The sequence below is a fragment of the Atractosteus spatula genome, chromosome 1, assembly GCF_055471065.1.
Source record: "Atractosteus spatula isolate fAtrSpa1 chromosome 1, fAtrSpa1.hap1, whole genome shotgun sequence".
Taxonomy (NCBI): domain Eukaryota; kingdom Metazoa; phylum Chordata; class Actinopteri; order Semionotiformes; family Lepisosteidae; genus Atractosteus; species Atractosteus spatula.
The window spans coordinates 1002743-1025537 of record NC_142706.1 but is presented as its reverse complement, the minus strand read 5'-3'; the positions used below and the strand labels follow the sequence as shown (position 1 = coordinate 1025537).

The 22795-nt window shown below is 47.6% G+C and overlaps 1 protein-coding gene across 13 annotated transcripts in view; it reads right to left on the bottom strand.

The window, feature by feature from the left end:
- fryl (furry homolog, like) overlaps window positions 1–22795 on the bottom strand; it is a 128693-nt gene that overhangs the window by 50957 nt on the left and 54941 nt on the right. For 10 of the 13 annotated variants that reach the window (XR_016091089.1, XM_088917020.1, XM_088917011.1 and 7 more), the window contains 11 exons: window positions 18470–18669; window positions 16592–16645; window positions 11360–11499; window positions 10779–10875; window positions 7827–7906; window positions 7292–7372; window positions 6567–6735; window positions 4023–4115; window positions 3532–3630; window positions 3051–3152; window positions 1794–1838 (listed from right to left, as the gene is read on the bottom strand). Coding sequence is in view for 12 of the 13 variants with exons in the window: in XM_088916993.1 (XP_088773119.1) it covers window positions 1794–1838; window positions 3051–3152; window positions 3532–3630; window positions 4023–4115; window positions 6567–6735; window positions 7292–7372; window positions 7827–7906; window positions 10779–10875; window positions 11360–11499; window positions 16592–16645; window positions 18470–18669 (1160 nt within the window). In the remaining variant the exon portion in view is untranslated. The remainder of the gene's footprint in view (window positions 1–1793; window positions 1839–3050; window positions 3153–3531; window positions 3631–4022; window positions 4116–6566; window positions 6736–7291; window positions 7373–7826; window positions 7907–10778; window positions 10876–11359; window positions 11500–16591; window positions 16646–18469; window positions 18670–22795) is intronic. The other 3 variants (XM_088916970.1, XM_088917002.1, XM_088917042.1) reach the window with 1 other exon arrangement.

Below are 22795 nucleotides of genomic sequence, written 5' to 3'. Positions count from 1 at the left end.
GTCTCAAAGAGATTCACCTCAGTCACCTGCAGGCTTTCGTTACCAAAATACGAAGAATCCTGTCACTGGCAGGAAACGTGGTGTACCTCATACAAAAAAAAAACTCTGTAACACTTATACTGATGGACCTGATGATGATTGTGAAATACAGATGATTTAGTGCTCAGGTCACAAGTAGCCTGAAAGCAAGAAGGTCAAAACGCGGCTCAACTGCGACACTGGAAGAGTTTAACTGAAATGCAAAATATTAGAATATATTCTTTTAGGAATGAGCAGTGCTGAGACCAACACCCCATAACTGGTTAATGCTGAAAAAGAAGGACTGGGAGGGGAATTCTCCCCAGTAGTGGTCGATACGTGCTTGTGTTTTGTCTGCTGGCACTCCAGCTGGCACCAGCAGGAGAGCATTGTGCCCAGATTAAAAAGCACAGCTTTACAAACTCCCTGCTGCTACGTCACCGTGTTGCCCAGGCGGAGCAGCAGATGCAAACTACGAAAGGAGAGCAAACAAATTAAACATGCAGAGAGCTTGGGGTAATGGGTGAGCACCACACTGAACATGCCACAGAACCCTGGGAGTGCTACAGGAAAGCTCAGACCAGCTGAAACAATGTTTTCTCCAAGATAAAACAGGCACTGCCGCAGTGAACTAGACAAGAGGGCAATGTCTGGCCTTCTGATGAAAAGCATGCATGCAGTTGAAAAAAATAAGACCTCGGGATTCAGTTATGGTTTTCCCTGCCACTGGAACCCTTAAACCTTGGGCACTGGAAGTCCTCGTGTCACACACACACGCAGACCAGACGCAGCTCTGATCGCTTCCTGCGGCCGCGCGACTCTGCCAGCGGCGCGTCCCGCCACACCTCCCACAGGCCTCCTCTGCGCCCCGGCAGGGAACACATTCTCACTTTCCCACTGCGGCCACCTGCTCCGCGCTCATCTGGGATCATTCCCGGTGTCGTTCCCTGGCAGCGGGGCTACAACAGCTGGCACAGGGCCTATACTTCTGCTGTGGCCCCACAGAGTCCCCCTGATTTCACGCTCTCTTCCCAGCAGCCCCTGAGCAGCAGTCTGCTCCTCCCCCACACAAGCGCGGGAGCACGACCCCTGGACCCCAGGACAGCCTGTCCAGGACCCAGAACCCACCCGCACCGCAGCAGCGCTGTCAAAACGAAGTACGGACCAGAAAGACGACACCGCACCACTCTGGATTTCTGAGCTTTACAGAAAGGGAGCTTCTGGCATCAACGGCAAGAAATGACGGATAGTTTCTACGAACCGCTCTAAGTTGGCTATTAAGCCATTTGCCACCAGTAACTACTGAACTTTTGTCAACAAGTCCTGGTTGATTCCAGAGATATTTCAGATAATGCCTGACACCTTATTGAAAGGAGAAACTTCTGTCAGGAATAAAAGTTTCTCCTTTCTTTTGAGTTGTGACCACTTCCCCCACGCACTGTAAAGAAAGCCCAAGCTTGCAGAAGCCTTGACCTTGAGTACATCCCCTGGGCACACAAAAATAAAACCATGATTCTGTTATCGTTTCTAATTCTGCTCATGGCTGCAGAAGTTTGCAGCAGAATAACCCATAACCCTTTTTACGGAGACCGATTCCTGCACATTGCAGTGCACAGCAAAAATTACCTGTGGTGAATAGCACAGTACTTCTAAACTACAGTTTAAAATAGCTCCACAGTGGAGTAGAGTCAGAGGATGTTCAGCTGACAGCATCCTGCTGTTGTCTGAGCTTTAGAGAGCACTGTGAATGCACATCAGAAGGCCACGCAACTCACCTGCAGGGTTTCTATTTGTTTTCTGATACTGTTGTTAGATGGCATCTAGACAAGGCAAACGTGAGACAGCAGAAAACAAAAACAGAAACATGAAAAGCAAATGAGAATGGGGCTCACATGCATGTTAGCACACAGCGCAACAATGACGTCGCCCCACAGCAAGGACTCCGAGGCAGACGAATGCACTAACCTGCTGAAAAATTAGCTAAACAAAGCGGCAACGAAACTATAACAAGACTCCTGGTGTGCCGATGAAGTGCTTTTAATGGCATTTATTTAAAAAAAATGGCCTTCCAGGCAAAAATAAAAGGGGAAGGAGAAAGCGGATTGCTCTAAAGTGAAAGAAACACAAGCAAAGCAAGCAAGGGGCATACAGGAGGCAGCCGCCGTGCAGGACTCGGGTCAGAGGAGCTCAGGCAATCGTCACCGGAGACCCACTCTGGAGCAAATCACGCTCCCTGCGCTGCAGCACATAAGACCCACGCCCACCCCTGATTAGACACACAGGCATTTCAGTGCAGCTGTCCCCTGCTACAGCACGGCTCTTCTCACAGAGAGCGCGCGCGGGATACCTACCGCAGCTTTCACAAAGACATAGAACCTTACAGGCTATTTCACGTACTGGGGAGGGCACTTTCCGAGATGATTGCTTTCAGAAGCGCTACACAAAATGAGGTTTATTGTTACGATAGTGCTTTCTAGCGACACTGCGACCTTTTCAGGAGAAAAAGGAAAAAGAACGACTGGAGCACTGACACGGTTCATTCGATCGGTCAGTTACAATCACCCCGGCAATCAGGCGCCTGCAGAGAAACAGGAAGAGAACGAAGGCATCACAGAACACAAGGAAGTGGATTTGTTGTTGTTCTGGAATTGGTGTGTTTTAAGCGCACATGAAAGAAGGAGAGAGAAACAGGACTGGAACCTGGAAGACACACCTCCTGGACGTCCGCCATTAACGCACCACAAACACACCCTACACCACCCCCCGCTCCCCACCCCTCAGGCCTGCTCTGCTTCGGGAATGCTCAGCTGTAGTCATGACAATGACTGGGCTTGAAGCTGACAGCCCTAAACTCTTTATCCATCTCATCTGATCCGACCTTGACATCTAGGCTTACAGAATCCAGCCTGTAGGTTACCCCCCACCACAACCATACGGCAACTGCATAAAAAAGCCTGCTTCTTTTTCATTAACATACATAATAAACCTTTAATTCGTTTAATCTTTTCCAAGAAGACCTTCTTAAGACGTACCTTTAAATGTGACAGACAGTTCTGTAGAAATATGTGCCAGTAGTTCAGAAAGAAAGGCTTCTGGCTGACACACAGCAGGCACGTGACCAGGGGATACAGGGCCTGTTGGGAAGGAAACGAAACGAAACGAGCTAGATTGAACCCAGGACAAGGGAGAACACGTCTAGCGCTGCTCTCCGGGCCGAGGCAGACTGAAAGGACAGGCCGGGAGCCTGAGGTCCAGTCTGCGGACTGAGACCGGAGAGAATGACAAGGCCTCAGCCCTACACAGCACTGGCGAGGGCAATGGCACAGTTCAGTGCTGACTGACAGAACAAAAAAGAAAGGAAATGAACAGGAAACAGATCCAAAAAGTTCCAAATGCATATTATTTAAGGCCAGTTGAGCTCTGGGTACCACTTGCCCGCATTCAACGTTATCACTGGCTTCTACTTCGATCAGTAATGGATTTGGACGGCTTTACTCCCGGAAAGACAGTTACCAAAGAGTGTTTTTTTCTTGAGCTGAGGTCAAAGGTGGTCTGATAGAGCATCTCCACAAAATTCTTCAAACATGGCACATTTACTTCGTTCTTCACAGCCTGCGGGGACAGAAAAGTCACCTTAGATTTTACGGTCCTGTGCAAGAAATGCGTTGGATTTACTGGCAGTTTCATTACTCGTAGCTTCGAATTCCTTCCCTGAGCTCCGTGGGATGTCAATCGCTGGCGTGTGCAGTGTGCCAAGGCAGGGTGATTAAACCCATGAAGAATCTCTCCTGCAGGAAAGCCATTACTGAACCAAAGGAACAAGCCTTCCGTGTTGTTAATTATATTGCAATATGAATGATATGTGTTTATTCTAATGGCATTAATTACCACAAGCGGTGGCTATAATTTACTGCTGAAGATGAGCAATTACACGCAGAACGCAACTGCATGGGGAACTGGGGCGACCCCGGCTTCCCACTGCGCCGGTCTCCTGGCATACTCACAGCAGCAACGGGAATCAGGATCTCCACGAACAGGCCGGCCAGGGCGTGCTTGACGTCCTTGTCCTTGACTTCCAGGAAATACTGGGCACACTCCTGGGGAAAACCAACACAGGGCGAACGTGTAAGACAGGGACATCTTTCACCAAAGGAGGAGCGCAGAGCATCTTGGCGCGCTCGGAGAAATCGCAGGGAAACACGAGGGTATGAGCCAGCCGCCTGTGTTTGTTGGCTTCTCATCCTCTACGTAGCAGCAGTGAGTCTGAAGGATGTCGCGGGCACCGCTTGCTCCCTGCCTGAAGCACAAACTGACCGAGGCCGCCGAGCGAAGCGCTACAGGGGTCCGTGCCCATCGCCCCCCTTCAGGAAACTCGCTGCAGAAAGAGGAGCACGAGCTTCAAAGGCCATAAGCAGCCGTATCCCCCTGCAGCTCCCAGCTGGCCGCCCACTGGAGCTCAGCAGTGTGAGCCTGGCCAGTGCCTGGATGGGAGACTCCTGGGAAAGCTGAGGCTGCTGCTGGAAGAGGTGTCAGTGGGGCCAGTAGGGGGCGCTCACCCTGTGGACTGTGTGAGTCCTAATGCCCCAGTATAGTGATGGGAACACTATACGGTAAAGAAGTGCCATCCTTCAGATGAGACGTAAAACTAAGGTCCTGACTCTCTGTGGTCATTAAAAATCCCAGAGAGTTTCTCGAAAAGAGTAGGAGTGTTATCTAGGTGTCCTGGCCAAATTTCCCTAAATTTCCCTAAATTTCCCTAAAACTGATCATCATTTTCTAGCTTCAGGTTTGTAATCAAAAGGGAAAACTCCCCCTGGGGGTCACAGTCGTAGGGCTTTAAATGCTGTGTTCTGAAACAAGCAGACCGGGACTAGCTCCTTGCAGAGCATTGGTTTTACAGACTACTGGCATGAAACTCAGGCTTGACTCCTTTCAGACCCTTCGCGTCTTCTGGCAACAACACTGCCTGCTGAGCTCACAAGTCAAGGATGTCGGTATATGCGATTGAAATGAGCGAACGATTTAGCAGACAAGTCAGTTCCAAGTACATGGTCTGGCCTAACGTCAATCGGTCAAGTGATGTTAATAGGTGCCCCGGTGACCTCAGTAACTTGCTTCCCTCGAGTCCTTGCCCCGAAGCCTTGTGAAGGAGCATATTGACGAACTCCGTACGCCATCTAATGTATTTAATTATTTTTCATTTTGTGACCTGACTGCAGCAGCACTTCAGGCCCCGTCTCCCTTCTCCGAGGGACACCTCAGGCTGACGGAGCAATCGCAGTGGAAAAGTGTGGCTTCAGAGCGTGTCGGGTTACATGGGGCGCGACTGCATCAGAATGCGGAGGTCACCACAAACCGGCCGCAGAAACCAGCGCTGAACTGCGGCGCTTGGGCCGTTCTCTCCTGCGCCACAGCTCGCACAGATAAACAGCCTCCCGGAAACTCCTCTTCTGAACGTTACAAAGGCGTTGCGCAAATTTTGTTTAAAAATTAACAGAATGGCAAACACCTTTTTTGTTCTCAGGGTGACACTAAACTGCTTTGATGTCTTTTGTGTTCCTGCCTGACCACAAACCTCACAAGTGAAGCTCTTTAATGCCATCCGAGAACAGCTCCACCCTCTGCTGTGTGGTGCCTTAAGACTTTAAAAGCAATACTGAACATGCACAAGAACTCTTCTTTCCAAATTAAGCGAAAAGCACAGATGCTATGTTTCCTTGTTGGCTATATTCATATGGTAAAATTGAAACAAATCTTACACAGTACACTGAAGTGTGCAGGACCTTAAAATCTACAGGTAAATTATACTCTAAAACTATAGTCATAATTACATGCGGTGAGTGGTTCTATCTCTATGAAGTAGCATTTTAATTTATTGCTTTTATAGATTTCCTACATGTGACTGGACAACATACAACTACAAACATGTGCTCCCAGCACGTGAACGTCCAGCGTTAAGAGCAATAGCAATAGAGGAATGGATCTACAGATGAAAAGAAATACAATTATATGGGTGGATTTCATATGGCAAAAAAGAGCCAAGGCCAGACCATGGGAGCTGACAGAGAATGAAATTTGCACAGCCTCTACTGGAAGCTGAGAGCCCTGTAGAAACTAACAGCAAGGAGTATCTGCTAGCATGAACGTAACTGTGTGTGATCTGGTTCGTAACTGCTCCTGAGACCTCCTGAGAGAAGTGGTTAGGGGGTGAATTTGGTAAGGGACGTGCCTCTCCTCCGGTCGGCACAGACCCTCCAGGAGTGGTGTATGATCTGTTAAAACACACATCCACCTCTACACATCTAAAGGGGATGGAACAAAATCCGAAGAGACTGTCTCTCCGCTGGTCTCAGATAAGCACTCATCTTTGTGAAAGCGCCACAGCCAGTCATGAACTGGACAAATGAAAGTTGCCCATCATGAAACAACTGGCTAACCAACATGCAACAAAAAGCACTTTTTTTTGAAGAAACATCTGGACATGCTTGCAGAAAAAGAATGTCAGTCTGGGTGTCCAGGAAGATATTTGGGGGGGCACTCGCTCTTACCTGCATGAACTGAAATGAAGCCTCAAAATCCTCTACTGGGTACATTTTGACCCGGAAGAATTTCATTCCCATGATCAAGCTGATGATGCTCTGGACCACGTGGGGACTCGGCTCCTTCTGTCGGAGCTCCTTCAGCTCCGTCATGAACTTCTTCCTGACGGCCTGAAATCTGCAACCAGAACAGGAGACGTGTGACAATCCGGCCAGAGCAATTTGTACCAACTACAACAAATTGCTACCCACAGTCTTTTTCCCACCAGACTGCAAACAGGAGTAACAGACGTTTCACATCAGCACCTGTCTGGGCTCTTCTGAGATCAGGGCTAACGTGCTCATGCATGTACTAAAGCCTGGCAGCACTGGAAGCATTTAACTCTGCCTGACATCCACTGGAAGGACAGATTGCTCAGGGCTTAAAAAACCTGGAAGTGCCCGAGCTGGAAGAGGAATTCAAAGACAACTTGTAGGCTTAATAATTTATATAGAAGAAACACTTCAATCCAGTGCATTCTATCTCCTCAAGTGTCAAAGGAGGACAAGTGCTTGTAAAAGCAATCTACAGTCATCAAGGAATCATGGAAAAGACAGCACAGAAGTACTAAAAGAAAACTATGGCATGTTCTCTCACACACAGCATCATCCTCATCTGAACTCAGTTCACAGCTGATGCCACTTTACATGTTTTAAGATGTTGTGGGGTAAAAAAAAAGGATGCGTTGCGTTACTTGGATTGCGTGAGAACCCCTATGACTTCTGCGTACAGGTCTGCGATAATGTGCACGTTTCCAGTGTTGGGGCCGGAGTACCTGTGAAAGAAACCCACCAACAGACAGGATCAGCTCATTGAGCAGCACAGGAACTGAATTAGTGGTTAGCTGGCTGAGACATTCTGAGAGCAGCAGCCATTCGTTTTATCACGTATGAAAAATGTACCCATCCAACACTCTCTGAAAACGATTTTCTAATAATAACAACATAATGACTACTACAATTACTAATAATATTAATCATCATCTTTAGCATAAAATGTATATCTGTTCATTGTAAAATAGGGTTATTCCTTCTATCTCGTTTAATTCAACACACATTTGCCATAAAACGCCAGAACTACAAGCACAGAACAGGACAGCTCTCACAGGAGAAGGAGAAGCAGAGTCATGGAGAGCTGTTGGATTAACAAGGTGAAATGAATCACCAGGTGAGGCTGGAGCTCTGAGGGACAGGGTGAGCTCCAGAAGGCGGCTGACGTGTCTGACTTACCCCTCCTTGTGTTTAAAGTGCTTAAAAGCCAAGTTCAGAACTTCATGTATTAAAGCATCTGGCACTGGATGAACAGGAATCTGCAGAACAAACATTTCATCGTGTCACTGCTGGTCCCCTCAGCTCTCATCTGACTCATGAACACCAGGGATGCTGCAGGCAGCAGACCCTGAAAATGACTCCTACTGCCAGTGGGCAAAACTCTGAAAAGAGTCTGGATGGCTTTCAGAAAAGCCCTGCACAGATGGCACGGTCCAACTGCAGCGAAAGGTATCTTTACCGAGCCAATACAGCGTCCTTTTCGTGGCTTTGTGAACCTCCAGCTGACCTACGTGCGGATGAACTACTGAAAACAAATGCAAGGCCCTGATACAGAGCTCCCTTGTGGCTCTACACATCTAGAGAGGAATCTATATCTATTGAACTACACAGCACAATTCTCCAAACATATTTCCTGAATCCATAAAAGTCCTAACTCTTCAATAAATTATGCCAGTTCAACAGAAGTTGTGAAAAACCTGCTCAGAGAACAAAATGTCAGGAAAGGGTGCTGTGTACTTGCCATATGGAGGCCATAAAAAGACAGCATCAGGCTTAATTAAGACTACCTGCATCCCACGTTAGGAACACAAAGGCTAGGCAGCCGGCTCAGTTATGTTTGTAGCATGTCTTCACCTGTCTGTGCTCAAAACACAGCCATACAGACATGCTTTAGGAATGCACAGAGGGAGCATTTTTCACCGCCTAGACACTGAACTTCTGAAGCAGCGCCAAAGCTAATATTTTACAGATGAGGTTCTGTCGCAGAAAGAGCCCCACATGGTGTCGTTCTTGCAAGACGACACCCAGGAGAAGCTGAAACAAGACGGCTCATGCACTCACACACGACGGTCATTAGTGACCAGGAGAATTAGTTCACTCTGGTCAAGCACAGAACGAAATCTACAGGAAACTGCAGAGGCTAAGGTCTACAGAGCCTTGTTGAGATTTTCACCAAAAGCCACCAGAAAAAATACAGAAAGGGGTGAAACCAGCTGCGAATTTGGAAATGTTAACTTAACATCCTGTCGTTAAAGCTGGGAAAAGGGGGGTTTTAATGGGGAACTGCAGTTCCAATTTCTCAGACTTGTTATTAAATCTCATTAATGAAATAAATGAATTGACGGTACAGAAAAAAATTACAAATTTCGAATTAAGCACAAAATTGTGCGATTTGTGAAAGTACTGTAAGTTGCCCTGTTGTTGCGAACCCCTGGTCTCGCCAAGTTCTGACCCGAGTTCTCACGAATTACAGCATGAAGCTGCCCTTCCTGCTCACTAGTCACTGTAATGACTGATGTAATGTGATGTACAAATGCAAGTACAGTGTGTGCAGCAGACTGTGCATGCAGAGTTAACGAGTAGTATTTTTCTACAAAGCTGTTTCAAAGTCGAGAGCAATATTTCTAACGGATTAAAAGAGATGTATTCACAAGTCTGCTTGTTTACGAGGTCACAGGGCAGCAACACATCACGGGACGTTTTGAATCACAGAACATGGCGCTGTGCAGACCTGGAAATTTCATCTATTTTGTGGTGTAAATTGGAGGTTTTCAAGTTACTGTGTACATTTTACTTTCATTGCAGTTTGAAATGCACTCATTAATGCTAATTCTCTCTAACCCCGAAATATAAAAATAGCAAAGCAGTTCCCCTTTTAATAAATCTGACTTTATTCGAACGAGGGAAGAGAAGTCAGGCAAATGCTCTCTCTGAGCTACTGGTCCATCGTGTTCCCTTATAACGTGCTGAGCGCTCATCAAGGAATGAAGGCTGAACCGACAAGAGCCCACATGACTCCGCTCTCCAGACTGCTCAGCTTCCAGGACACATGCAAATTCAGAGCTGCTGCACGCTCCGCACGAAACCTTTTCACTTTGCATTGGCGATACTGAAGCCGCATCTTTTTAGCAAAGCAAAACAGCTCCAGTAACTCCTGACGCAGGCGACCGAGACTCATTTTGAGAGTTATCTGAAGCAAGGGAAGGGCGAGTCACTGCCATGCCAGCAGGATGCCCACCTGACTTAACACAGACAGCCTCAAGACAGGTTCTGGGCTGCTGAATTGTGCCAGACATTCTGAATTGCAAGGCCAGGATAAAACTGAAAACTTAAATGCACGGAGGTCACAGGCCCCGTTCATGAAACTGGGTTTTGGCCGATATAGGTGCTGGGGAACAGCAACAGTGAGCTCTGTCACCTGACACAAACGAGGTCACGTCAAGGTCATATTCTGCGTTAGGATGCGGGAATATGGTGGGGGAAATGACAGCATAAATCATAAAGAAATAAAAATGAACTTTTTGTGGGCTTTTATGGCCAAGGCCTGGAAGCGCACTAGGATATTCCTAAAGACACCCAACGAAATTGTGTTTTTTTTTGTGAGTCTCAGTTGATCATTAACTCAAGTTGTGACTCATTGCTTTGCCTCTCTTGCACAATTCACACTGAAGGTTTATTTCACCTGAAGAAGCAGAAGCATTACAGCCTTAGTTTTCTGTGACACAAACTAATATTACATTGATACGCAAAGGGTGACAATAGACATAAAAATCCTAAAAGGAAAAAAAGCCAATTATCTTATTCTTTCTCCCAACTAAGAATTTGTTCTAGTTGAAGCTCTACTGCTGCATGCCTGTGCTGGAGGAAGTGCAGTGTGTATAGGCTTGGCACTAAATTACTCACAAATGGAGAATTCACCCCATCCGAGTCATCAAGTGTATATAATAAATAATCCAGCTAGTAAAAGACATGCATAATTTACATCTTCTTATTAAAAAGGCTACTAATTTCACTAACTTGGTACTTTCAGCTGCATGTGAAATGAATATGCAATTGCACGTGAATTATTTATGACTTTACACAGCACGAGAAAAGCAGGTGAAGAACGTTGCTGGATGGAGAGAAGCTTACCTGTTTCAAAACCTCTACTAAAACCAAGCAAAAAATGAAATCGATAGCGAGATCCCGCCTCTCCAGCAGGTAGTCTTTATCGCGATGCTGCTCATCTCTGAAACACGAAGGACAGAAAGAAAAAACAATCAGCTCTTCTCTCACAAAGCAATAACAAACCTCCCCTCTTGGGGTTTGTTTGGACATTTAAACACACTGTTACGGCAGTCCATTCTGTCAGGACACCCGTCAACAAGCCCTGGAAAAGTATGACTGCAGTTCCGAAGGAGGCTGAAACCAGCAGCCGAAGGAGTCAGCCGCGTGGATGAAAGTCCCAGCCACCCCACAGCCCTGCCGGCGAAGCCATGTGTCTAAACCACATCACGCAAACGCGCTGCTCCGGCGCGGCGCTCGGGGCCACTGTGGCACAGTGTGTAGGCAACAGAAAGATGAAGAGGAGATGTGCTTTGAGTAGGTGCTACGTGGGACAGAAACACTGAGCCTTTTCCGCCCAGCACTTCAGAGGCTGCCGTGCACCAAAGCGCTGGCGGACAGAACGGGGGAGGCGGCGGCGGCGGCGGAGGAGGAGGGTCTCGTCCCACCCTTTGGATTTGGTGCTGGAGCGCGGCCGGTATTCGTACGACTCGTCCTCCGTGCCGCTCTGCCGCCGGTACCAGTCGAACAGGGTGCGCAGCAGGGAGGGCAGACAGTGTTCCGCTATGGAGTTCATCGAGCTTATTAACTGCAAGACAAGAAGGCACACGCAAGGCCGGTCAGCAGCACTCCTGGACTGCAGCGGTGAACACGTCTCAACTCACCCCCTCCCACGGCTATACCCTCATAACTCCCTTGAATAAAAAAACTCCAAGCTTTTCGGTGAAGAAACGGGAGTTTTATAAAAAAGAGCACTTCATTAAACTTACGAGAGGATAAAAGCTGGGAAAGACAAAAGGCACATAACACCAGACAGGTTTTCCTGTCAAGTTTTCTAAGTACAGACCCTGAAAAGAGAAATTGCTACAACCCACAACTCAAAATTGCAATATTATCTAAATTAAGAAATGAAGGTGTTCACAGAATCAACACCACCTCACTTGCATGCGCTACTGTTCGTTTTTCACAGACAGCTTCATGCAGAAGACAGAAGCACAACCAGCACAGTGACGTGCTAACAAAGAAGCGTGTTGGACCAGTCAGCTTGAACGGCAGGAAATAGGAGTCTTTTTATTAAGTGAAGGTCTAAAACAATAACGCATTTCCTTTTTGCTCCGTGAACACAACAAGCTGATGGCTTCAATACCTGCTGTGCCATGCTGCTCATCCTTTCTGAAGAGCACACAAGACCAGTCCCCTGCAAGCACATCCCAGCAGCAGAGCAGGAACACTCCGTTCCACCTGCTAGTGCAGGGCAACATGCAGCACAGGCCCCTCCGCTGCAGAGGAGCTCGGTTTGAGTGGGAACAGTGTGTCAGGGTCAAGGAAAGTGGGCTTGGAAACCAAAACGCTGAATCCTTTCAGGCGCCGCCAGCACCTCTCGTGATTCTACCGCCACAACAGAAGAGAAATGGGCCGCCCTGGGGCCGAGCCGCGCAGGAGGTGAGAGGAGTGCGGGACGGAGCAGGAGCGCTGGCACTGGGGGACACGAGTCGGGCAGCGTGGCTGGAGGCAGGGCTGCTGAGTCTACATGCGCACCGATCCTGCGGGCACTAGAGACCCACTCTTCCGGCGGTAATTTCTAAGGTTGCCGGCTCAGCGCAGCAGCGCTAATGTGCGTCAGCGAGTGACGTCGAGGCTGGCTCGCCGCCGCAAACTTGCCCCCCCCCCCAGGGCAGCCTCGCGCTCCAGAGCCTGAGCACACACACCGCTGCAGCCGGGGGCAGCGCTGCACGAAGGGCACGGCGGCCTGTTCGCCAGGCGACACCAATATGCCTGCCGGGCAGCGGGGATCCCGCAGACCTGCCTGCCCGCCACAGGAGCTTCCTTCTCTCCGGGCAGCCTGGGGAACTGCTGCCGGACAGTCAGGTCGGGAAACAACTGGAGAGTCCCAATTGGATGGGTATGAAATGAAAATTACTGGCGACTCCAAGATTTAACAAAAAAAAAATCGCCAAACCACCAGCTATAAAAATCTCCCTTCATTTTGGGGGATTGGAAAGCAATGCAACATCTTGCGCATTGAAAGGTAAAGGTCTGAGACTCTGCACTGTGGTCGGGCAAAATGGCTCAACAACAAAAAGCAAAACCACTCTCCCACGTTATCGGTTTTTTTTTAAATAAAAAGAATATCAGCATACGATCTCATGGCTTAAATACTGATGTTCAAACAGACATTCAGGGAGGGGTTCAAAATGAGCTAAAACCTAATGTATAATTCACCCCTGCTAATAACGGGGAGCAGCTAACACCCAGAGTGCCTAGTGAGCACCCGCACCCTGCAGCGCACTGCACTTGAAACACCTTCTGTGTTTTACAAGGGCTGGCAAGTAAAACACCTACATAAGATCATAAAATCATGACAGCAGATGCAGTTTATCTTCAATTAAGACTACTTGGCTGTTTACCGAGAACTGCAAAATCCGTAAATGCAGTTCAGCTGGATTTTAATAGTGTCAGTGGGTTCACAACTAACATGGCAAGATACAAGATCTGTGCGTACAATGACATCGTAACATACTTTCAGGCCAGTTCACTACACCTGTCATCCCTTTCAAGTAACACCTGAACAAAAACATGTCGAATACTGACAAGCATATTGAAGCAATAAAATTATATTGTCCATTACTGCACTTCATGTATATGATCGTACTAAATGAACACACTGTTTAGTACAGTTATTACCGTTAGTCAAGACTTCTATACAAATGATTCGAAAAGCAAATCTTTTTTGTTCTGACTGCATTTATCCAAGTGTAGTCAACTATGATTCATACAATCTGAAGTATGAGTGACTTTAAAAATGCTACATTTTAAATAACTTAGATCTGATTAAATCTCTACAGAAAGATTATCAAATGGGGGAAGAAAGCAACTTTTAAACACCTATTGCTATAAATTATGTTATACTTTGAACTAGCAAAAAACACCCTTCTGTTATAAGGGGACATATGGTTTCCTTTCCTGCGAAGTCAAGGAAGCTATACCGATGGGCTCTACTCACTGGGGCAGCACAGGAATCGTTCTGATCATAGAGCTGGACTTTTGAAAAATAGAAAAAACCCACGATAGTTTCTTTTCAAAACTCCAAAGGGGAATTCCCATCTTGTAAAACACAATATTATCTTTACTTTCAAATCAGGCCTGTGGTGAAAGTCCCTACTAAAATGAGAAAATCAAAGCTGTTGAAAAATAAATGCATTCAATGTCACCTCAGGGCAGGTTGTGTGATTTAAGACATTAAAGCACAGAAGAGGGGACCTCTGTAAGGGGTGCATGAGGAAACCTCAGGCTTGATTCCTTCGGAAAGGGCTGCTTTGTCCTCAGCCCATGTCCGGCCTGGAAAAAAAGGGAGCAGGACAGACCCTTCGCTGCTGGACAGCACCGTGATCAGACAGCAGCAGGGGAATGAGCTGAAGAAAACGCCACTGAGAACTCCTGCTAACCAATATGATAATACAAGACAACAGATTTGTTCAGCCAGCATTAAAAGTCCTTTCATTGAAGTGCTGTGAGGGGTTGTACACTGTTTGTCTGAAGCAGAGGTCTGGCTGTGCTCTTTTCTTTGATCCAACTATAACATTAAAGTCCGTTCTCATCTGAGGAAGTCCCGCACTGAAAGGGACACTGAATCTTTTTTTTATGACCTGCTGCAATGTGACGCATAATAGGGGGACAAACCACGCTGCTGAGCAAAGGATGGAAGATAAGGTATCACTGCTTCCACCCTCAAATGCCTTCGACCTCTTCATGTATCCTGTCCGGACTGGATGGCAAGTCCTTCCCAGCCACAGAACGAGGTTATCTTTTACTCCCATGGCTCTCGTAACCTGCTTCATTTGGATAAGTAAATTATTACTATATTTTATTTTCATGATGCATTTATCTGTATTTGTCTCATTCACTGAGGACCCAACTTCTTTATCTTCCTATATCTGGATGGTGAGGATTTTTTAAAACTTCTGACTTGATTTGTGATCTTATTCATGCATGTCTTTTATTTGTAATGGACAAATGTGCAGTTTAACGTACTACGTATCGCGTTACATCTTATACCTGCCTGAAGCAATTTTGCATCTAGGCCAGTAAAGTAAGCAGGTAAGCAAGTCTTGCACACACTGCAGTGGCTGCTCTCTGTATTGAGGGGCAGAATGGCTGTGCTGTCAGTGCACATTCCCCAGGCTGTAGGGCAGACTGATGAAATGGGCTCACTAGGATGCATTTGCTAGCATCTGTCAGCTTCATATTTTAGAGCTTCACCATCTTTTGTAAATGAATCCCTGGATGGTGCAGGTACATTAAAATTGCATGAGGTGCTGTAAAGGCACTGAAAATAAATGAACAAACAGGCAACACTGCAGCTTCACACACAGTTTAAGACTCATCTGTAAAAACTCTTCTCCATCTGTAGCCACAACAATAACAAAACTACACTCTGGACTCAGAGTCTGCTACTTCGTTCCCATTAGCTGTGGCAGCTTTTTTAATAAAAATAAACAGCTCCATGTTGAATCAGCATCAGATGGGCAGGTGCCGATCTGCATGCGGTCTTAGGCGAGAAGGTTTCAAATCCCATGTCAATTTTCCACATAAGAGTCTCATGAACGGTTCTAAGAATCTTGCCAAATTAAGCAGCAGGAAATCTGGTTCATGAATAATGTTTTAATGAGCTGCTTCTTTTTTTTCCCTAACTTTTCCTCACAAAAAAAGCTCCTTGTGACGGCCAGAATCACCTATATCTGGACCACATCTGGTGACCTTTAGCCCTCCTGGTGTCTCGTGAAGTGTTTTGGGCAAATAAGAAGCCTGTGTGGCAGGAGCACAATGCTGTTTTTTTATTTAGGTGGCCATGGTCATTTGCAAAAGTCTCCTCCAACACATGGCTTCCTCCCACACCTGGGAAGGGAGTATACTCAGTGCCCTGGAGGAGCATGATGCAAATCCCAATCTGAGCCTCTGCGGACAGGCTGCTCCAGCTCTGCAGCATTTTCCCAGGTGACAACTGGCCATTATTTCCACAATTCCGTGTGGACTTTCAAATCCTCATGCTCACCTAAAAGGCTCTCCATGGCTTGGCACCTCAGTACCTGTCTGAGCTATTACCTCTCCCTACTCCCCACCGGGCAGCCTTCACTCCTCTAATTCTGCTCTCCTAACTGTGCCCCAAGCCCGTCTACACTCTGTGGGTGACAGGGCCTTCTCCTGTTATGCCCCCAAGCTCTGGAACTCTCAAGGATATCAGAGAGTCACCTTCTCTAAACTCCTTCAAATCCAGACTCAAAACCTTCTTCTTAAGAAGAGCCTCTACTTAACTGGTTCCATTCTTCACCCCTCTGCTCTTCTTAGTACCGCCCATCCACGGTCTCTTCTGTGTATTGTAATTGTGTTTTATCTTGTACATTCTTTTTATTCATTGTTGATGTCATTCTGTAAAGCGCTTTGAGAAGCGCTATATAAAATAAAGTTTATTATTATTTTACCAAGCTGACGTGTTGAACCAAGGAGACTTGGATTTGCACCCACTTATAGAGGACGGTGCTCCGCTGGAAGAGTCTGAGTGGAGCACCAGCAGGGCCCCAGCAGGATTATGAACCCTCAGCCCTCGCAGTGACGAGCCCAGGCCCAGGGGCCCTGCTCCCGTCTGCTGTGCGGAACCTGAATTCTGAGCAAGGAGCACTGACCTGATCAAACTGAGGATCTTCTCCTCTTTGAAGAGATCTCGACAACAGCTTCTCCTGAAAACAAGAGAAAAGAAATTTTAAGATGCAGGCCTGTATACCGTCTTTTAAGGGCAAACCCACTGAGCAGTTGTTAACAGACATTTCCACACGTTAAAATTACAGAGCACCATTTTAGAGTCCGTGCGACGTTCCTGCCTTTCGGGAGAAGTAGCCATGTTCAAGTCACAACTAAAGCGTCACAGCTGGGATTTGAACCCACAACCCTCTGGTCTGGAGTCCCAAGCACTAAACTCCCCTGCTGTCCAAAAGGTAGAAAACAGGACAAGAAGCAGCACAGAACCAAACTGGCCATTTAATAAGGGTTTTGTAATTGGACTTAAGTTACATGAAGTACTGTAATTCACGGCCACAATGAGAAGAAGTTCTTCAAGAAATAATAAGCCAGAGACTGGCCACGTTTGGAACAACACTCCCATCTAATTCAGGGCTAAGTGATGCTTCCATAAAATCGCCAAGTTTCAGGAAAAGAGGACAAGGAGGCCAAAACAGCTTCCCGCTCTATAATTAAAAAAATAAATAAATAAATGAAAGTGCTTGCTGGGATAGACTCTGGCTTCCCCACAACCACGCACTGGAGCACTGGAGCAAGTGGTGGGGACACACTGGATGGATGGGCTGATAAATTCAGGAGTGCAAGCAAATCACTTGCGATTCCCAGCGGAAGGGAATCGCACTCGGCGCCGACATGATGGCTACTGTGGGTCGCGGAGCCCGGCGGGACGGACACAGGGCGGCGTGAAGCCCGCTTGACGAGTCAGCGGAGCGGGCATCGCGGGTCCTTAACCTCCTCCTTCCCGGCCCTCCCTCTCAGCTGCCGGGCCTGCCCAAGTCCAGCAGGCGAGAAACGCCGGAGCGTCCCCAGGAGCTGTTGCTCCTTGTGCATCACCACGGTCCGAACAATGAAGCCTTATGCCTCTCGCGGTGGCCCCGCGAGCCGCCCAGCCAGAGCTCCCTGCCAGGCATTCCAGGGAAAACACGAGATCGCTTCTGGGAAAGAAACGGCACAAGTGGGCTCTCCCACAATGCACAGCTTTCAATTCCTCCCCTTCACCCACGAGCCTCTGAAGGTGGCTCGTGCCTGTCGGAAATGTATTTCCATTGGCTCTCCGCGATCTCTCTCATGTGGGCTGTTTCGCCGCTGATGTCCAAAGAAGTCCAAAGCCACGATCCAGCAGGCTGCTCTCGCTCATCCGCACCGCCTGAACAGCCCTGCTGTGATGCACACAGGAAGCCCTGGCCCCACAGCTGACGAACTCACAGCCCCGATGGGCACCAACACAGACCGCCTATTAACGCTCACATAAAAAGCTTTTATATACTGAGGCTCTAATACCTTTTAACCTCAAGACTTCTGGGTTCTGTTCTTTTCACTTCCCTTGTCAGGGACGTCAGACGCTTGTGTCCGCTCTCATTATTTAAACCACCCAGAGACGGGGAGGATGCGAGCCTGCTTAACCTGTGAAGAAGCGTCCTGGTGCAGTTCATTTCAATGAGGCTCGAAATCTCCCGTTTTAATCAGCGATACCTGACCAAATGCTCACAATAAACACGGGCCATGTTTTAGTTCGGGGGGGATCACAAATTCCATCTATCAATCACAAAATTCTAAAATAACCAAGTCTGCACAACAATGAGAAATTCTCAAACTACAGATGAGCTGAACCATGTTTATACTTTTGAAGATAAATATTATTTGCTTTCAGAAAGACAGAGCTGTAAACTGCCATCTTCCCTTTTCTGTTCCTCTGTGTCTTACTGCGGCTGTTGTAAAGGTGTGAGAAGGATGGTCAGGGTCTCGGCGCTCTGAGCTGAACTCACCAGTGGTTCGGCCATCACCACCTCGATCTTCTTCTCCGCCTGGACCGCGAACTCAGCGAAGAGGCTCTTGATGACGTACTCTCCAGGCTTGAGCTCGGGGTCGATGGTGATGCAGGACATGATGGCGCCCCTCTTCGCCCACAGGGGGGTGTATCCTGGAGGAACTCGGCGTCTACTCACACTGCTCACTGGGGCCGAGGCTGCAACAGAGGCACAAGAAGGGCACAGCGTCAGAGCCAGGCGCAGGAAAAGATCAACAAGCACTGTCCACAACAGAAGCAGCAAAAACTACTGGGTAGCAATGCAAATTCAAGATGAACACGTTCTAGAAGGGAGTTCAGCCCATCCTGTTCCAGTCAATTGATCCCAGATCCCATTCAACCGGTTCCTGAAAGAAAACAGGGTATCAGCTTCAAGGACATGGCTGGGTAGCCTGTTCCAGACTCCCATCACTGTCCGAGTACAGAAGTGTCTCCGGTTCTCCCATCACTGTCCGAGTACAGAAGTGTCTCCGGTTCTCCCATCACTGTCTGGGTAAACTTCCCAGATGTTTCCACTTTAACAATCGTCAGTCAACTAAGTTCAGAATTTGCTTCACTTTAACTCAAAAGCAAGAGAAAATCATTACGTCTTTCTACTGTGCTTCTTTAAACGGACACAAACGGTATCAGAAAATGGGGTGCTATTTCCCCTGTCCGCCATAAAGTTTATACAGTAATTAATAGCAGGATTCTCCAGCTGGGCAATAACCACCGTTAAGATGTGACCGCCAATAAAAGAGCACACTTCTCTCATAGCATCCAGCCCAGTCAGACTGCCTTCACTTTGGCGCAGTGAAAGCACGCAGCCAGGAACACCAGACAACCAAACAACGCTGTACAGCAGCATTGAGGGGAACCTGTAACACAATCAGAACCTTCTCTTGCAAACTGTACCTTCTGTCTTTTCAGTCCTCTGGTCTGAGGCTACAGTACTTCACATCAAAATCATTGTGGCTCCTGTAGTGTAGACTGAAACTTTCCTGCTGGCATTTCCTAAATCTGACTTTGTGCCATGAACTCGGAGGAAAAGACAAGCCAACAGCCAGGACCAGACGCCGAAACGCCCCCGAGTTTCCCAGTGGCAGGCAGGACCTACCGCGGCAGTCATTGACCCCGACAAGGGGGGGGCTTTGCAGACAGGTGGGGGCAGGGCTACTCGTCCCCGGCCTGAGCCTTGAACACCACCCCTCGCCATGCTGCAGGCCCGAGGAGCAGGCAAGCTCACTTCTAGCAGAGGACTAGTACAGTAGCTTATTGCCACGTGTACACGTACGTTGGAATTCTTCATCGCGCTGATCTCTCAGGACACACACAGTACTACAGACAAAACTGCACAATGCAGACAACAGGAACAATAAATATGTTGAGGAAAAAACATTATATATTCATACAATAATATAATAATATATACGTGGTAGTGAGATCAAAAGGAAAAAATGGTTGACTATGTAAAAAGTTCATAGTGCAGATGAGTATTAAGGCACTGTAGTTAGCTGTTGAGGATGCACACTGCAGTGGGATAGACGCTGCTCTTGAGTCCAGTGGTCTTTGCTTTAACCCTGTGATACCGCTTGCCAGAGGGTAGGGGGGAGAGCAGTTTGTGGCCAGGATGGTTGGGATCTGGAATAATGGATCCCAACCATCCCAATTCTCTAGTTTCAGCCCCAGACCTCAGTCCGGACGAACAGCACAGCAGTGGCTGGAGCTCAGAAGTACATCAGCCCCCGGAACACGAAAAAAATCAACAGCCGATTGCCAGAAAGCTCGCCCGTGAAGACACGTGTGATTATTAGATTTAGAGCAGCTTCTGCTCTGCACTTCAAAGAGTGAAGTGTTTGATTAAGTGTGACCACCTGAGAAACCAGCCTGACCAAAGGTCAGGAACACCTGCTTAAATGAGAAAAAGAGTACGAGGAAGTGTGGGCAACAAGTGAGACTGCATCTCTTTACAGCACGTCGCCCAGAAAGACACCTGTAAGAGCACAGCATCCCTGTACTGTACTACTTCACAGATGAACACGGCATCATTAACAGCTAGACAGTAATATTAGACGAATCTGTAGTTACATCACTTACCAGCTCTAATCCATTATTATTTCCAAAAGTCTCAAACAAATGTACTGAGCCCATTTTTAGTGGTTTGTGAAATCCGTTCTCAGTGAATATACAATAGGTTCCATATATGGTCAATGGGATTGTTTCTGTACTGGTTCACTAAAATCAGGAAACACATTTTAACTAGTAGCTTGGACAGTCTGGTGCAGAATGGCCCCTGCGTGTCGCCCAGGTGGGGCTGCTGGTGCAGAATGGCCCCTGCGTGTCGCCCAGGTGGGGCTGCTGGTGCAGAATGGCCCCTGCGTGTCGCCCAGGTGGGGCTGCTGGTGCAGGATGGCCCCCGCGTGTCGCCCAGGTGGGGCTGCTGGTGCAGGATGGCCCCTGTGTGTCGCCCAGGTGGGGCTGCTGGTGCAGGATGGATAAAGCAAGTCTTTTCCAATAGGTTAAGCTTTGGGACCCTCTGGGAAGAAGAAGCCAAAATAAATGCAAATTTCTTCTTCATACTGCTACTACTAAACAAGCAGCTGAGCCTGGGAGACTACAAACCTGGCACATTGCAGATTTTCTCAATGAGTTGTCTGAAGATTACGCATTCCAAACTGCTTTGCAAGTTCAGTAAAAAGAAAGTACTTGGAAAACAAACTGAAACCAGTTCAGGAAAAGTGTGTGAAGCCATTTTAATTATCCTCTGGAGCAAGCCAAACCTCCACGAGGCTGGCTGACAACTTAAGAAAAATCCAGTGCAAAGGCGAAGGTTTTGATCCATTTGACAAACACAACACACACAAGAAAAAATAAACCAATGAATCACTTTCCAATTAGCAGCCTCCAGATTAGTTCACAGTTTATGGCAGTTACAGTCTGCCAGATACACAGCCTCAATTGACTCCTACATTAAAACTGGTGTTACTGAGGAGTTTATTAGTGCACTTGCCACACTTGTGACAGAACTTTTACTGCCCTCATTACTGTCTGCAATACGTTATCTGCCAAAAAAAGGCTTCTAGTAACATGAGAACAAAGGTTCCAGATCTGAAGTAAAAGAAGAACTGAGGATGTTCCTTCATACAAGAACTGAGAGCGGAAAAAGCTTTGCTTCACGGTGGGGTTTGGCACAGCGCTCGACTGGACAGACACCCCTCTCCGCGTCATTCTCACAGTTGTCCACACCTGCTCTGGGGAACTACGCCACACTTATCTGGGACCTCTTCTGTCACATACAGAACAGAGACCGGGCGCAGATCCTGGAATGACAGAGCGGATGTTTTGCTCTGTGGCAACAGCGACATTTCAAAGCAATGTTTGTTTTTTTACAAAGATTGCTTGCGATCCTGTACGACATGTTTTCTTATCTGTAAATGGCTTCTCACTGTGTGATACACTGTGGAGGTGGCGTCCCTGCTCCCGACTATAGGAAACGTCTGGGAAAGTGTTTTTTCTGGTTACCAGGGACACAGCAATCAAACAGGGAAAAACACACTGGCAGCCCGCTGGCCTGCAGGCTGACTGGACAGGCACTCTTAGGAAGGGACTGAAAGATCACACCCAGCGGTTTGTATTTTCTCTGCTGAGCCCAGGAGTCCATATCGGCAGCCCAGGGTATTCTGTGTGGGCAGCAATACACCGAAAGGAGAAGAGGGCTCTGAAACCCATAATATAGCCACATAGGCTTCACAGAACTTTAACCAAAACTAAATGTTGACACAAAAGTCATTTTAGTTAATCTTTGATTGGCTCGTTGACCTATTCCTCAATACAGCACTGCTGTCCACCAGCCTGCCAGCCGAGCCGTGCAGGAAGAAGAGCTCTCTTTCTCACTTTCTCATAGCAGCTCTTCGTGACACCCGTGGGAAGGGCTGGGGGCATCGGGCATGAGCCTGCATGAGCCAAGAAGAATTATGAGCCTCCCCTCACTGAAACACTAACAAACCAGGGAAAGAGCCTTCAGCTGCAGGACAGAAAAGATGCACTGCTGTAATAATGATCATGCAAGAACTACTACAGTGCTCCCTCTGAACTTCTGATCAAGCACCTGAAGTAAAGTAAATAACATATTCGGCCCGTCCAGCTCGGCCACTAAACCTCTGCAGGACAGGAGCTTGGTTTCAGTCAGGGAGACAGCAGCAGATGGAGTGAAGGAGCTGTGCTTTAAGCACAGTGGTGCTGGAGACAGAGTGGGAGGGGTCGCTGTGACTGGCCAGTCGCCGCCCCCCCCAGAGGCCCAGCGCTT